The 17,689-nt window shown below is 40.3% G+C and overlaps 1 protein-coding gene across 1 annotated transcript in view; it reads left to right on the top strand.

Moving 5' to 3' along the window:
* Positions 1-17,689, top strand: part of nup93 (nucleoporin 93) — a 28,209-nt gene that overhangs the window by 7,893 nt on the left and 2,627 nt on the right. Inside the window, exons 4-16 of the mRNA XM_035665767.1 lie at positions 5,562-5,624; positions 7,521-7,649; positions 8,265-8,339; positions 10,179-10,271; positions 10,461-10,600; positions 10,746-10,878; positions 11,395-11,552; positions 11,691-11,856; positions 12,036-12,129; positions 16,138-16,329; positions 16,412-16,538; positions 16,640-16,712; positions 17,396-17,440. Of these exons, the coding sequence (XP_035521660.1) occupies positions 5,562-5,624; positions 7,521-7,649; positions 8,265-8,339; positions 10,179-10,271; positions 10,461-10,600; positions 10,746-10,878; positions 11,395-11,552; positions 11,691-11,856; positions 12,036-12,129; positions 16,138-16,329; positions 16,412-16,538; positions 16,640-16,712; positions 17,396-17,440 (1,488 nt within the window). The remainder of the gene's footprint in view (positions 1-5,561; positions 5,625-7,520; positions 7,650-8,264; positions 8,340-10,178; positions 10,272-10,460; positions 10,601-10,745; positions 10,879-11,394; positions 11,553-11,690; positions 11,857-12,035; positions 12,130-16,137; positions 16,330-16,411; positions 16,539-16,639; positions 16,713-17,395; positions 17,441-17,689) is intronic.

The following is a 17,689-nucleotide window of genomic DNA, read 5'->3' as shown; positions in this document are numbered from 1 at the left end:
ACACACACACACACACCCACTCACAGACATGGCATGTGCTTTGTCTGACACACTTTTCTGTCACCTCTCTCTTTTTCCATCTCTTATTTGGTTATGCTACGTTGTCTGTGGCTCTACGGCGCCCACGGAGATGATGATGATGATGATTGTATAAAATGATTGTTAATGATTGGAGGCAAACATCACTATCTCTATATATGCACATATATATGTTGTAGTACTTTCAGTATATATGTTCTGCAACACAGGAAGTGAAGAGGTGAAAGGGTGGGGTTTCACGCACACACACACACACACACGCACACTCGGGCACTGGCCGGCTCATTGTGTTATGGCAAATGAGGACAGAAAGCCTCCTGCTCTTACATTCACGATGGCTGGCACAGAGAGCAAGGCTCCCAGTCTTTATTTCCCCATTTAACTGCTCTTTGACCGTGTCCTTATGTCGCCTTTAGATTCTTTGACACCATGTATGTCTACACGATATCTCGTAGCGTGTAATAAGCATGAAGCAAGATCGAAAGGGTGAAAAATCCGACTTGCTGATTTCCTCGAACATACTGTAAGATTGCATTCAGGCGCAGTCTCAGTGTGACAATCTCGACCATGGCGAAGAGAACGAGGGCCGGTGTGTGCCGGCACGGAGGATGAGCACATGCATGTTAACACGTATTCGAAGACACACACTCACCGCATACACTCCTGTTAAAGGATGGATTTTACGTGATTATTACTATACTATGGACATATTTCTCCCTTGACTTACAGTAAGGGTTTTATTTTTAGAGACACCGTCAGATGTCCACTGGTCTTTAATAAAATCTGCACATTGTAGCAGAAATTAGAGATAAAGGTTGAAACTTCGATCAGTTGTATTTTTTTAATTGAAGGCAGCAGAATGGCCTCTCCTTCTTCACCCAGCTCAGCTTTTATTTCTTGACGCACATCTGTTATTTCTATTTAACAGTAATTTTCTGTATTTCCTGATTCATCTATAATTATTAAATTCTTTTTTGTGGCTGTGTTCCTGTTCCTGTAGAAGCTTCTGGGCTGTCTGGCCAGCAGGCTGTGGGTGTTCACAGTGGTTTGCAGATCTCTGAGGATACACAATACAGGGGTGGGGCAATGGAAACCGTACATCTTTAGATAAACTCCATTGCCCAACATGAATTGATGGTACAAAGTGATAAGTGCGTATTTGTCTTCTGCTAATATGTCTTCTTTCTTTCTGTGCTCTCAAATGTTTCGGCATGGCTCTTTAATATGACGTTTTTCTCTATTTTATGTTTACCATTTGGGAATGAATGCAAGGAGGAATTAAAGCGTCATCAGTGTGAAATGCTGGGTACAGTGTGTCTCAGACTAAATAACATGCCTCACATGCCAAGTCTTTCAGCTGTTTAGTACTAATCAGAATTACACAGCAGTTGTGACGTTGGCAACAAGGATCTTGTGCCTTTCTGTGATTAAAGCTTCTAGTAGAACTGGTTGCTTCTTCAATGTTTTACTTACTCCATAAAACGCAATCCTTAAGCAAGAAATATCCAAACTTCGTAACAGCCTTAAAAAATAAGATGAAAAATGTAAAATCCGTATCTTTTTTTTACCTTTGTTATTTTTTATTTGAAGTAATTTTCTCCGGGGGAGGCCTGGTGGCTCACCTGGTAGCGCTGGCGCCCAGCGTACCAAGGCTGAGTCCTTGCTGCAGCGGCCAAATCCGACCTGTGGCCCTGTGCTGCATTTCATCCCTCCTCTTTATCTCTCTCTCCCTCCTTTCCTGCCCATCTTAAGCTATCCTATCAAATAAAGCTAAGATATTAAAGTAATACCACCCCAACGCTAACATTTTGAGGCTATTTCTTGTAAAAGTAAAGAGCATTTCAATCTCAGACAAATGGGAATTTTGGCCTCAGTTGTTGCCTAAGCTGTCAATTTACATTTGGCACAAAAAATGTTGTATAGGCAAAGTCTTTGGCAGTACAAGTGCAGCTGGCAACAATATGACAGCAATGAAATATCTTTGCCTCCTGTTGTACTTCAGTTAAAAATGCTGAGGCAACAGCGTTATCCAGCGTTGCTTTGGGTGCTTTTTGGAAAGAACAGCTCCGCTTCCAGTTTACTGGAATAATAATCAGAGTCATCACCAATGACTAATACAGTCTACTGTTCTCTTGTAGTAGATAAGCCTCTGTTACAACTATTCTATTCCTTTTTTCCAGTGCAGCTCTCCAGTGAGCATTGACCTAAGCTCTCCTCTGGTTAGAGTGGTTAAATATAGACCTATTCTCAGCCTCTCCTGGGAAAAAAGTGAGATGGAGAGAGTTCAAAGAGAGAGAGAGAAGGAAGGAGGAAGCGGGCGGAAGGGAAACTAAGGGTATGAGAAATGGGCGAGAGGGGTAAATGGGAAGGGAGGAACTCAGATCCATCCTAAATTGATTCAAATAGACTAATAGTATTAAGTATAAAGACTAATTGCACCTTTTCGTTTTAGCCTCCATAATGCCAGATAATGTTACAACATGCGACTGCAAAACTGAAAGTAAATTGCATTTCACCGACATCACAACACTTTCCAAAGAGATGTTACTGTATAATTGTCTCACCACATAAGAACCGAATCTTTTCCCCTCCGAATTGGGTCAGACTGAAGCTTGACTGGTCTTGTCTTTTTCAGTGCTACTTTGTGACCTGAATGATTGCTGTTTCTTAAATTTTAAGGCACATTACTGACCCATTTAGAGCCTTTAGCAAATTGCTGCTGCTCGAAATGTTAAGTAAAACCCACGGTACACTGCCGTATGAGTTATTTTGCAATGTAAAGGCACACACCTGCAGCAACAGAATACACCACTGTCCTATTTTCAGCAGTAGAATATCACAATTGGTTGGACTTCTTTTTTTGTGTGTCACTTTCAAGCTATGTGTTCTCCTGCCAGATTTCCTCTACAATATTACAAAGACACTGTTGAGCTGTAACTGGTTTCCTCAGGTGAGGAATTAAGCGACATTAAAATTTACTAATTTACTTTATATCTAACTAGAACTCCAAGTCTTTCCACTTAAGCTATTTATATGGGTATTTTGGTTGTAGGTATTAATTTAATTATTAATCTGAATTTTAAATGAATAGTTTAGTGTATTTCATGAGACTGAATCAATCAATTATTAGCTACTGTTTTCCTTCTCTAAAAATGATGCGCCGAAATAGAATGAATATATTTAAAATAATTTAAAGTTATAATTCAGTATCTAGATCATTTATATAGCCTTTTGTGCTAACACAGTTGGTGCCCCTTTAAACTGTTGCACAACACACTGTGCTGCTGTGTGAGTCATAGTACCAACACTATACGTTATGCTTAATATTATTTTCATCAGTACTGTGTGGTTTGGACTAAAAACCACTTACTGCAATTCAAAGGCTGTTTTGTTTCTCAGGAACGTACCAGGGTATTTAATTACTTCATCAGTATCAGTTTCAGTTGGTGAGCCAGGTCAAGAATATGTTTTTGGTTGCATATTGATAGCATAATATGTTATGGCAGGGTTAATTTGTCCAGACAGATCATACATTGTGTTTACACGCTTCTAGAATTGGTAGAGTTTAGTTTACTGTGCAATAGTTATCAGTTATTCACTTGTTTTGTGGTATTCATGAAGTTATTCATCTTCACAGCGAACCTTCATGCTTCCAATGTGTTTTCATTTGTCAGGACAGAGGGACGAGAGTGAAAGAGGAGAGGTATGCAATGATAGACAGAGGTGAAGGCTGAGAGCTCGGAAAGAAAGGAAGGGGAGGAAATGAGACTGGAGTAGGCAGTGCAACGAGCAGGTGGAGGTGGAGGGGGAGGTAGGGACACGGGGGAGAGGAGAGATAGAAGTAGGAGGGAAGCCAAGAGCACCCACATCCCTGTAGAGCAGAATGATCTCTAATCGGCTCAGAGAAATGGTGTCTCTCTCACCAGGTGCTTGTTCTTCGAGCAAAAATGATCCTACATACTTCAGACCCAAGGACAGATGGTTCCAAAAATGTCATCAATGAATTAAAATGCTCCTGTTTCACAGAGAAAACCACTTTCCACCAACTTAAGAGACTTATTATGTCAGAGGTAGAAGGCCTGTGGTTATATAAACTCTAAGAATGCAGCCTATCTCAGGGCCTTCTTGCATAATAAGGAGCATTAGTATTTTCATTTACATCTCAGGAATGCAAATTTGCATACAACATTTCTCAGCTGGTGCGTCGACCTCCAACAAAGCTGACCAAGAATCTGGGTTAAACTTGATAATAGAAGCAAAAGCAGGCCATTGTCTTTGTGTTCAGTTGAATGACCAAAGATCTACTGTATACAAAAGCTCATGGTAACTAATATGTTCTATTAAAAGACTGCCTTCTTGACATTTACCAACTTTTAAAAAAAAAATTTCGAATGATTTTACAAACTAATTGTTTGTGTGGGTTTTTGAACCAAGGGTTTAAAATAAGGGAAACCATTTAAAAGATAATGATGCATTTTTGGGTGTTTTTGATTGTCTTTGTTTGTTTTGAATTTTTAACTGATAAACTATTAATTTTTGCTTCCAGCTTCTACTATTGGTGGATTTACTTTATGTTTTTTGTATTGATAAGTAGAATATCTTTGGATTATGGATTGTTGGTTGGACAAAACTAGACATTTGATACTAAACGATTACTCGAGAAAGAATGAGCCCTATTGGTGAAACTAAGTCATTAAGACATCAACTAGGTCTGGTAAATTGTAAACTACTTGGCATTATTTTTACATCTCGTCTTGTCTTAATGATCAATTGAAATAATATATTAATCAGTCTGTGTGTTTAGAAAAATATTTTACATCAACTCTGTATTTTTTGATACTGTAACGCTGCCAGTGGTTTAAGAGGACGTTGACAAAATGCATACAGCGTAGCAACCATTCTGGTGTTTTCTCAAGATGTCTGTCCCTTATGTGCGTCCGTGTTCTCCGACTTTCTTTCTGAAGGGTGCTGTCGTGTTCTCTCCTGCACGCTCCAGTTGTGACATAAGTACTCACTCGGTAGCTCAGATCTTGTATATAAGACAAGTGATTTTATTATCAGTTGATTAGGATGTGAATAATGACGGTTTTTGTAGGAAGAGCCAGAGGAAGGGGAGTTGTATGTATGCAGGGGCAGCCATCTTGAGCTGACACCAAAATGGAGGCTATGCTGACTGCTGTCTCATAGCAAAATGGCATGACACTTATCTGGCCTGCCTATACGCCTATATAAAACAGCAAGCATACGTTTGACTAATCCTGACAGTGCATGGGACTGCACACGTCTAGGAAGGGCAGAGAAAAATAGGATGGAAAATTGAGAAGCAGCTTCTATCTCCCTGAGAGCAAATGATGGTGCGCCTGCTAAATCTGTCCCCCTAGAACTCCCTGCGTACAGTTTATCTCTGCTTCATTTTGTTTTTTAGTGCCTAGGCTAATGTCTCCTGCTTTCTCTCTCTGTTTCTCTCTCTGCGTTTGTCTCGTATCTCTCCGTCTGTCTGTCTGTCTCTACCCCGTCCACAGGGCTTCTTGAAGAACGAGAGGGACAACGCCCTCCTGTCAGCCATCGAGGAGTCTCGCCGCAGGGTCAGTATCTGCCCAGTGTCTGATTGCTTCTCAGGCCGAAAAAAGAGCCACAGATGGATGACAGAATCTGAATCCTACAGTAGTAAAAACCAGTTCAAAGGCCCCTCCAGACTCAGACAGGCCTACAAAACCCTCATCAGAGTATTATTATAATTATTTTTCATTTTATTTTTAAGGACAGGATGCAGTCATTAGACTCTCTTATCACAGACAGTTGTGGTTCTTTTATTTGCATCATATTTAGTTTTACAAAATCAGATCTTTTCAGCACTCTGGTGTGGATGAACAATCACAATGTAGGAACACTTAAAAACCCATTTTTTGTAGTAATTTCCGCTTGCTGTGATCTAAAAGTCCTTCTGGTGTGAACCTTTAGGGACTGGTTTTGAAATGGCTTCCCTGATGTGCAGAGCTAATAGGCCCTGCATTTAATTAGCTGCCGTTCCCATTATCTCTCTCTGCTCCCTGAGAGAGGAAAAAAAATACTTGTGTGCAAGGGTGGAAAACTCAAATGCACGGAAGATTAAAAAGAAAGCGGATGTTAAAGATGTTCTAGGAGACTTCTATGTGACTGCTGTACCTTCTACATCAAATTAAATATGTGCTATTGGACTGTTAAATTAGATATTTAGTATGAGTTCACAGCAGCCACACATGGACATGGATGCCAATCCTAGATTTGTATTTATTTATTTTGTCATTTATATTACAGATACTGATATGGATATTTGAAAGTTAAAAAAATCTGATAACAATATGTGAGCCAGTTTTTATTATCTTTCATAAACGCATAACTTTCATTAACAGCTGAGGCATGAAATGTAATTTTTAAGAATAAGAAATAAAAATAATAATTGGCATTATATACATCCCCAACCTTCACCTACCAAAGAGAAAGGCCAAATCAAAGAAATAAATAATTTTGTAAACAAAGAAGGAAAACTTAGGGACAGGCGAGGCCGGTTTAGAAAACCTTTGCTATAAGGAAGATGACAGCATGGATCCAGTAGTAGTTCTAAGTAAGGGTCCCAAACTTCATAGAAAAAGTCCACTGTGGAGTGAAGCACATATGAGATGTATTCATTGGGAATATAGTCCATTATAAGGTGGGGCCACAACCTTTTTGTTGGATCCAAAATAACAAAATGTTCTTTCTAGCGACTGTTAAAGAATTGTGCAGAGAGATATGTTTTAAGCAAACATTTTACAGCTAACAAATAAACCAGTTTAAAAGTCTTTAGTGGACAAACAGCATATAATGGAGACACTTTTTTAAAAATATATTACCTCTGATTTATCTTTCTCCACTTCAGAGTCTTGATTTGATCATAGTTGATAAATCGCTGCTATGCAACTCAGAAATGTTAAAAGTACAGTAAACTGTTTGTGATCCAAGCAGTGACCAAGTTAACCATGGAAATGGTAGCTCTAGTTCTAGCTCTAGTCTACATTTGTATCTCCCTGCGCTGGAGACTGGAAGATTCAATTATCTCACGTTCCCATTATCTCACTTTAAGTCTCTATGGAGAGTTAAAATAAACTGCACTGTGTCCTGGTGGAGTAGTACAATCTTGACAGGGTCTGCTGCTAAATCCGGTGAGTGAGTGAATGTCATAGGTAAGCCCAATTTACATAATGTACATGTGTGCTTCTGTGTGCGGCCTGCATGTCCTCTAGATTGTCGGGGCTGCTATAATCTTGTGTATAAAATTATGTATAATTATAAAATTCTATAATTTAATTCCTGATGCCCACTGTATGTGTGTGTGGAAAATACTGTAGGTGCATAAAGGAATCACTAATAATTAGCATGAATCTGTCTTCAGAGTCAAACCTCCTGCTGTAAATACACTGAGTATGATTGTGTACCTGTTTCCCACTTTTACGTGTTTTTAGACGTTCCTGTTGGCTGAGGAGTACCACCGCGAGTCCATGCTGGTCCAGTGGGAGCAGGTGAAGCAGAGAGTATTGCACACGCTACTCGGAGCAGGAGAGGACGCGCTGGACTTCAGTCAAGATGTGGAGGTAAGGGACACACAGCACAGAGCTGGTTTAGGAGAAGGGAGAAGGGGAGTTCAAGGGGAGATGACTAAAGATCTAAAACGAGAGACAAAAAACACCTAGTCTGCTCTCACATTAGATAACACCTGATGTGGAAGCTTATTTCGAGTGTGCAGAACACGAGCTGCTGGGACTACTGAGGTTTAAATTCCTTTCTAACGGTTGTTAATATTTAAGTATGTTATATCTGTAAGTCTCTCAAGCTGATTTCTTGACACTGTGTGAACTCGTAGCCATCTACCCACTCATCTAAACTAACCAGAATAACTGTTTCATCTGAGACTCGTAGATATTATTTTTATCTTCTCCCTAAAAGACTTTCATCTTGTGTGTCATCCTGTGGGAGCCTATCCCAGCATGCATTGGGCAACAGGCATGAAAACACTGTGGACAGGTTGTCCTTGTGTCGGCGCTGGAAATATTCAGTATGCAGAGGATTCATTTAAAATGCTTAGTGATGATAATTAACAGTTTCATTCACATAATTGGCGTGCCTGTTTCTAACTTAATTTAACTTCCTTTTAGAAATTCTACTTTCTTGTGTGCAGTGTATTTTAAGCCCTCTGTTGTTTATTGCAGCCCAGCTTTGTGAGTGAAGTGACAGCTCCAGGAAGAAGTGCGTTGGACAGCGTGGAGGTGGCCTATGGACGGCAGGTGAGTCGCCGTTAGTCTGTCTAGATAATGGCACACAGTTAAAGGACCAGCGTGTAGGATTTAGTGACATCTAGCGGTGTAGTTGCAGATCGCAACTCCATTGCTTCACCCTCCCCTTCCAAGCATGAAGGAGAAACTACGCCCCTGTCTGCACTCAGTGTTTGGTTTGTCCCTTCTGGGCTACTGTAGAAATATGGCGATCAACATGGTGGACTCCAAGGAAGGTCACCCACGGTGTCTGTAGATAAAAACGGCTCATTCTAAGGGAACAAAAACATAATTATTACTATGTTCAGTTGATTATACACTAATGCAAACATACCAATCAATATTATATTATAATCCATTTCTGCCAATAGAGCCTCCTACTTTGCCTCAGTGCCAAAGTGTGTTTTTCATTCTACAACTCAAGGTTATAGTTCACTTAAACAAAATGAAAAACTAAAACTATGTGTGAAAAGACATTTTAGTTAACTGAAATGAAAATAAAAACAATTGTCAATTTGGTAAAATTTGGCCAAACAACATGCATGAGACTGTGAATTAATTGCCTTCACAAAGTGTTGTTTTTGTATTGTAATAACTATTCTACATCACATCTTAAATGTGTGCCCCTGACAAATAGCCCCCCATATTATTATTTAAAAAAACTAAAACTTTTAACTTTTTTTAACAATTAAAAACTAAACCGAAACGAGTAAATCCACTCTGGGAACAAAACAAAAATTAAAAACGAAATAAAGATCAAATGTCATGAAAAACACAAAACTATAATAACCACTGGAGTGTCAAAGTCAGAAATTTTGTTCTAAAATCTGATAATGATATATTAATTTTTTCACATGAAAACAAAACAAATATCTTTAATAAGAATCCTTTAAACTTCTGTTTTAAAGAATTGTGACCCAGATATGTATGAAGTGGGACATTTTACACTTGTCCTTGCTGACTAATGGAGAAACTACAGTATGTAACTGTTTCTAAAGTACAACAAATATCTGTAGTGCATGTTCTTGTTACTTACTGGCAGAAATATATTACTATTATTTCCCCCTGACTTACCAGTGAGGCTCTGTTACAAACATCAGTAGTGACCAATGAAGGAAAAACATTGTCATGGTTAATATAATTAAATAGGTAATATATATAAAAATCTATATCTGGCTGTAGGACACTCAGATGTTTCATACCAACATTATTGTTAAACCTAAAGAAAACCCAGCTCAGTTTGTGATGCCCTCTGTCTGATCATTCAGTTAAAATGGGGTCACAGCCAGACAGGAAATGGCAGATCAAACATATTGATTGATTGGGCAGTAGAGAGGGACTCTGGGTAATTCTCTCTCTCTCTCTCTCTCTCTCTCTCTCTCTCTCTTTCTCTTTTTGACTCTGTATTGCGTCTCTCTACCATCCCTCCTCCCTCATCATCCTGTCTGACCTTCTCTCTCTATCTCTGTCTCTCTTTCTCTCTCTGTGTGTCTCTGAAAAGCTATATGACGCAGTACTTTAAATGTGGCTTTTCCTCCGACCATGTGTCGACACATTGCATGCGGCGTCATTTGTCTAGTTTTTGTCATCCTCTTTGATGACCTTTTAAACATTTTGATTCTTTTTTTCTTGTTTTTTGTCGTGAACCACTTCACTCGGTGGTCATAGTGTTTGCTTTTACTTTTGAAGCTGAGGATGGAGGCGGATTTAGATTTCTTTTTAAACGTTAACTTACGTATGTAGAAATTAAACCATAAAATTCAGCATTTTGCAATTTGGGTGGCTTATTAACTCTAACCTTTTGTCTTTCTCTCCCTTTATCACCACCTCCTCCTCCTCCTCCTCCTTCAGATTTACATTTTCAATGAGAAGATCGTGAATGGTCACATTCAGCCTAATCTGGGAGATTTATGTGCTTCTGTAGCAGAAAGCCTGGACGACAAGGTAAGAACACTGTTGTTTCACATCTGCTGTAACCATGAAATCAGCTAGTATTGTTAGATTTACTTATTTTGAACTGTGCAAAAATATTAGTAATATTATATTAGTTTTACATCAACAACTAACATGCATTCTCTTTGCTCTATGCATGTGTTTATGTAACTGTGATATCACCCTCTCTCTTCCCTCCAGAATGTATCCGACATGTGGCTGATGGTGAAGCAGATGACGGATGTTTTGCTGGTTCCAGCCAAAGACACTCTCAAAAGTCGCACCTCTGTTGAAATGCAGATGGCCTTTGTGCGCCAGGCGCTCAGCTTCCTCGAGAACAGGTGACTGTGCTTGTTTTTTGTTTTTCTAAAGCTCATTGGTTATTCTTGTTTTTAACTGGGTTTAGCTTTTAGTGGCTTCATACCATATAAACTGTATCATGATGACGGACTGAATGTTTATCCCTGTGCGTCTCCTCTCTCCCAGCTATAAAAACTACACCATGGTGACAGTGTTTGGGAACCTCCACCAGGCCCAACTAGGAGGAGTGCCAGGAACGTACCAACTAGTCCGCAGCTTCCTCAACATTAAACTACCAGGGCCCCTGCCTGGCATGCAGGTAACGCACACAAAGACACAGATTTTAAATGCTTATTTTAATCTGCCAGTTATATTCAAAGTATATTGAAAGCCTTTTTTTTTTTTACATTATGGTAAACCTTCCAATTGTAAACCCCCAAATGTTAGATTGTGAAAATGCCCACTGCGAAAATATCAGTATTGTTATCGACATTCACATCCTAGATTACTGATACTTGTAACCTAGATGGGTAGATGATACGTTTATTAGGAAAAAGTGCAAGGAAAAAACCTCTTTTCTTATGCCAAAAACACTGCTCTGCGCTTGTTTATAGGCTGATCATTGTGTATTTAACAGGCACATGCACACTGACAGTGTCACAAAACTCAGAAATCAGCAGTAGACTGCTCAGTTTACCCGAGTGGCTCGTGTGGTTTACCAAAGCATAGTTGCTCGCTTGTTCTTGCTGAATCCCTGTGGAGGCCAGTTATTGGACAAATTGTATAACCAACATGACCCCGTGTGTGTGTGTTTGTGTGTGTGTGCGCGCAACAGGATGGTGAGATAGAGGGCCACCCGGTGTGGGCTGTGATATACTACTGTCTGCGTTGTGGAGATCTGAATGCAGCAATGCAGGTTGTGAACAGAGTGCAACATCAGCTAGGAGACTTCAAGACCTGGTTTCAGGAGTACATGAACAGCCCTGACAGACGGTGAGAACGCCTCAGCGCCTTGTCTTCATCCATTCCTATGTGTTGATATGCCCACACACGTCAAGTGAAGTTAAACTGTACTATAATCTCACCCCCTTCTCCTTTGATTGATTTTGCCTCCTGATCCCCACGCTGCAGACTTTCCCCGACTTCAGAGAACAAGCTTCGCCTCCACTACCGCAGAGTGCTGAGGAACAGCGCTGACCCCTATAAGAGAGCTGTGTACTGCCTGATCGGGAAGTGCGACATCAGCGATAACCATGGAGAGGTGGCAGACAAGACTGAAGACTACCTCTGGTTGAAGGTACAGTATACTTCATTTTGCTGGGTTTTAAAACTACTGTTTGTAATCCTTGGACTTGTGTGGATCGTTTACAGTCTTACAATATGATGTTTTTTAGTAAATCAGTCCTCCTTTAAACCAAATTGTTGTATTTCTTTCCAGTATTTTTACACCGTGTGTACCTTGTTTTGTCCCTGCAGTTGAACCAGGTGTGTTTTGATGACGATGGCAGCAGCTCTCCTCAGGACAGACTGACCCTGCCACAGCTACAGAAACAGCTGCTGGAGGACTACGGTATGAAACTGCATTTCTCTGTCTGCTCTAAAAATGACCACAAACACCCACCTACCTCTCTTTCAGTTATCTTTTCCTCTGTCGTGCTTAAGAAGCAGTGTGTGCAGACATGCACTGTGGAACAGACTTTCCTTGGGTAACATTTGGCCCATTGCCTCATGTGCTGATGATTGTAATAAGACTACAGCCGTATCTGTACATTGTTTAGAAATTATTGATTTTATTACCTTCTGGCTTAAAAGAGGCACACACGTTTAGTGCAGAGCAGTTAAAGCTGTGGTAGGCGGAAGGCAGTCTCTATCCCAGGTTGTCAAATACTAAAGCATAAACCGTCTTTCTTTCTTACTGCACAAATAAATATAAAGCAGATGACATCAGTTAACCAAAACTCTATATAGCCTTTTTATTTTTTCTCAAGAATTCACTGATCAGCCTTATCTCTATACAGTATATTCTCTGATACGATTTCGTCCCCTCAACTCAGGATATCTGCCAATACAGGGTACCAGTCTGAAACCTCTCTTTATCTCAAATTTAAAATCTGCACACCTCACCATGTGGAATCATTGTTATGTAAGGAAACATGAGCCCAGTGATTGCTGCGGCACTAGTTGGCATCCCTCCACTGACTGAAGGAATGCAGCTGAAACACTGAATTTATATTGGCAGTGACAGAAAAACTGCATTTAATGTGGATCAGCCACAATAAGGCTCATAACCTGATTCACTTAAGTAGGTCAGCATTGTTGCTAATGCTGGTGGATTGTATTGGTACGTCCCTTCTGCATCCTGTTTTCTTCTATTTTCTTCTTTACTTAAATTTTTATCTCCACTTTAGACACTCAGAACTGTACAATCATTAACTCTTGCTGAGGTTTAGTCAGTGTTTCTTTTCCATGTCTGTTCACCTGTGCTATCAATATGTATACAAAACTATTGCTCTTATAATGTGGCTAATAAGTTGTAACATTAGACTTTATCTTAAAGGAGGCTGCAGATAAAAGAGGTGTATATGCATGCAGAAAAACACACATAGTTTGCAGATATGGAGAATCCACCTTTAACAAACAAACTGAAGGTCAAATAGCAAAATGAGCTAAGCAGCAGGATCTGGAAGTAATTTTCCAGGTTTTAAATCCTAATTTCCTTCAAGCAAACAGCTATGAATATTTCAGCGTATCATGTTTTTCTGCTCCAAACACTACAGCACCCATGAGCCTCAGCAACTGTTGCCATGGACAACAAGCCAGCCAGTAGTGTGACTCAGAGCGGTTAGCAAATTCAGAACGCTTTGTCGTTGAAGGCAGGAACAAAAGTTCATGAGTTTGTGGAAAATTGAGCCAGAATCGGTTTGTGAATTGATTTTTAAACTGCCAAATGTAGAAATAGCAACGCAGTTTCTCATCTTTTGTACTTATGATTCAGCAAAGAGAGTTTTCTTTGCTTGGAAGTGCTACAACAGCCAGTCACCTGCCGCCTGTGCGGGAAAAAGAAATAACACATCTCACATCGTCTCTCTACAGGCCTTATCGAACGCCTGCAGTAAAGTCAAAAGAAAACAGCTGCAGCCTTAAACTCTGGGAACGGAGAGTGGATAAAAACATTTAGCGTTCCGCCTGCTTGAAACAAACTAGGTCGCCCAGTGTGGTGTCCAGCCACGCCTCCTCCTGCCTGCATCAAACACCGCCTCCCTGATCTCCTTTTAAGAATTCAGTGTCCTTTCTCAACTCAATGAATATTACAAAAGGGGCGCACTTTATTTCTGATGTTGCACGAAAGGTCACAGAAGTCGTTTTGGGAGAGCTGAGAAAAAGGCGTGCTTGCATATCTTGCTTAAGTCCTTCTATAGATAACAGCCCCCTCGCCACATTAGAGGAAAAGACCTCTAAATGACAGACTACGCAAGTGAAGATCTATTAGAACGACTTTGATTTTACACCCAAACTCCATTTCAAAATAAAACAACCCTCTTAAACAACCACATGCCCCCTGATACACAAAAAAGGAGCGTGAGGGCATTAGGCCTTCACTCCCACAGATTGAGAAAAGCACAGTTTTCTCCCCTGGGTGTTGCCTTCTCCACAGGGCCCGATCCTGCTCTGTTCAGATAAGACTGCACTCTTTTTCCTCTCTCGGTAGCCCTCACCCTCTCCCATTTCCCCTCTCCCACTCCCTCTGCTCGGTGGGAAGTACAGCCTGAAGCCTCATTCTGTTTTCTCCGTGCTGCTCGGCTCCCTGGGTTGGCTGGCACAGCGTTCCTTGTTGTCCTCCATCTTGCTTCACAGCGGGACCTAAAGCCCAAAGCCTCTCTTCATTTCTCTCACATACTGCCAGCGCTCGGCAGCCCTCGTCTGTTCTGTTTCTGTCCTCCATCCCTGCATCCCTGTTATCCTTTATCCCACTTTCTCCTTACACCTGCACTGCTGTTTTCCCTCTTCCCTCCCACTGATTCTTCCTCTTTCACATGTTTTCTCCTTGCGTGTGCATTTGTTCTTTCTCATTTCTTGTTTGCACACTCCGCTGCAGCCCCCTCCCCCTCACACCCACACTCTTATCTTTCGTCCTTCGTCCTTTTTTCTTCTCTTCATCGCTCCCTTTCCCTCTCTCTTCATCTCTCGTGCGCTTTTGCTTTTTGAACTAAAGTGCTGTAAGTCTGAGATAAGGCTATAAAATGGCTGACATGGTCCACCCTGTTCTACTCTTCAAACTTCCAGCCAGCCAGAAGGATTAAGGATTATAATTAAAAAGTAAACTCGATGACTAAGTACCTGCGCTTGTCAAAATGTTTTTCAAATTCTCACGTTAGTTGCCATAGCAACTGTCAAACGTGGACGTGGCTTGTGTAGACCCAGAGTTAAACTGGTTGTTGTTTAATACATTCAAATAAATTCAATAATGGCATTTGAAGAGTTTCTATAGTAACTGACGGATAGCCACAGACACTAAAACACCCACACAGGTGATTTGAGTTATTTTCCTTAATTAGACCTCCACTCAGGATTGTGTAATTGTGTCCCGACTGTGCTTGATTTACAGGTTCCCCCTCCTCTCTATCCTTACAACTTTGTTTTGTGACTTTTAGGTTTTTTTATGGACAAATTACACATTCTCATTAGTACACTGAAAACACCTTTTAAAACTAGTTTTTTCACAATACAGCATCCTGTCAAATACGTCAATAATACCACAGTCAATAAAATAACCTACTGAAGTGTTTTACTTTTGGAGAATGTCTGCAGAGTTTGGCTCTATCAGTTTAGTGTCTTGGCTCTGACAGTATAAGAATTGAATATTCCCCTGCTGCCATGAGATCTGTTGATCTATTTAGAAGGAGCTGGTGCAGTTCAGTGTTTTTGCTGAGCTGCTTTATGTTGTTGCCATGTTGTTCTTTGCTAGTTTGTCTCCTTAGAGATGTATTTGTACCAAAATAAAACCTGAGTTGCCACCTTCCTCTCAGCTTAATCCTACAAACACTGAAATCTATAGACCTATCTGAGTTTCGTGTCTTACACAGACATTGGAGCTCGACCATGGTTACAGAGTAAAATAAGATGTGCTCAGTTCGAGTTCAGCTGATGACCCTTGTTGTCATCCCTCCTCTCTCTATTTCCTATATATTTTATCATTTGCAGAAATCAAAAATGTAATTTGTTGCAGAAGTGATATTGATGGGGATGCACAGATTTCACTTTTTTCCAGACCACATGCAGGTTTCAGTAATACAGAAATGCAGTGATAACCCCAACTCACCTAACCCTCTATCGCCTATAGATATGTGGATGTTTAGTCACATTATCTGTCAGGAATCTTATTGTTTAGTTGTTAAATTTGTTTTACCATCTCATTTATTTATCTGTTTTACTTATCTCTCTGTTACTGTGTCGGTATGTAAAACTGTGATTACATATTTTTTATTTACTTAGAATAAAAATAAAGTTCTATGTAAAAAAAATCTCTTCTAATCTTTTCTAAACCAACTCTCTGTCGTCTTTTTTTTTCCCCCAACAGGGGAGTCCCATTTCTCTGCTAGCCAGCAGCCCTTCCTGTATTTCCAGGTGTTGTTCCTGACAGCTCAGTTTGAGGCGGCGGTGGCCTTTTTGTTTCGTGTTGAGAGACTTCGGAGTCATGCTGTGCACGTGGCGTTGGTCCTGTACGAGCTGCGGCTGTTGTTGAAGTCGTCTGGCCAAAGCGCTCAGCTGTGTAAGTGTAATCACGCTTTTATTTTGAAGGGTGGACGCAGACACTTGAGAAACAAGTTTAACACCTGACCTGTTCTCTGCAGTGAGCCAGGAGCCCGGTGACCCTCCCATGGTGCGCCGCCTCAACTTTATCCGCCTGCTCATGCTGTACACTCGCAAGTTTGAGTCCACCGACCCACGGGAAGCGCTGCAGTACTTCTACTTCTTACGGTAGGAAGAACATTCACACGGAGATTCAGATCGCTCATATCTAGTGATGTTTACCATCACGGCCTCTGTTTCTAATTCCTGCTGTATGTTTTGTTCTGCAGCAATGAAAAAGACAGCCAGGGAGAAAACATGTTCATGCGTTGTGTCAGTGAACTTGTTATTGAGAGTCGAGAGGTGAGTGACCCACATTTACATAGAGACTACAGGAAAAAATGTGTTTACAGTTTGTTCAGTGCCATCTGTTGTTGCCTTTTGCGAATATATGCAGTTATAACCTTATAACCTTCTTTTATAATGATCTTTTTATTGGTGAAAACTCAGAAAGGGGGCTGTATTTAATATTTTCCAATAATACTGATCAAAAACTGGACATAGATCAGCTCTTACCAGGAGTAGCCACTTCACACACCTGCTAAATTTACTGACAATCTGTGCACTGTTTTCTCACTAGTGATGGAAATTCTGGCTCTTTTTAGTGAGCCAGATCATTTGGCTCAGCTCAGCAGTCGGCTCAAGAGTTGACTCTTCATTTAGTAACACATCTGGCTTTTATTATTTAGCAAACTACAGCCAAAAGCCAAATTTAGTAATATTTTGACCAATGATTAAATAATTCAATGTACTAAACATTTCCAGAATACAATAATTTGATATTATGCTTGGTACAAATCTTGAATAATATTAAAACCTCATACGTATATTGAACATTTTTATTAAAATTGAAGTGTGTTTTTATAAGTGACAAACTTTAGGTGGTAGTCTGCATTATAACTTGCATTGCGCTGTATAATACAAGTTTCCTGTGGTATTACAGTGTAAACTTTGAGTGTTATTTTTGACTTTGGTCTCTTTTACAGTTTGACATGCTGTTGGGGAGATTAGAGAAGGACGGCAGTAGGAAGGTAGGAAGATGTCTTTTCCCTTTCACCTGCTCTTTTGCCATGCCTCTTTCCCTTTCGTCTGTCTCTGTTTCACATGTTTCTTCTGTCACTCTTTTGTTCTGTGGGGGGTTTTCAGTCAGTCAGAGGGGGCATAAATCTTTTCTTCAGCACGTCTCCTGCATGTTTTGACACTCTGTTCTACTGTCATGGATCAAAAAGCACTTCACAATGCCTCATTGTAGCCTCTGCTTCCAAAATTTCTTGACATTT

The sequence above is a fragment of the Morone saxatilis genome, unplaced genomic scaffold (assembly GCF_004916995.1).
Source record: "Morone saxatilis isolate NCDOM2014 unplaced genomic scaffold, NCSU_SB_2.0 Contig2, whole genome shotgun sequence".
Taxonomy (NCBI): domain Eukaryota; kingdom Metazoa; phylum Chordata; class Actinopteri; family Moronidae; genus Morone; species Morone saxatilis.
This window is presented reverse-complemented; position numbering and strand designations above follow the sequence as displayed.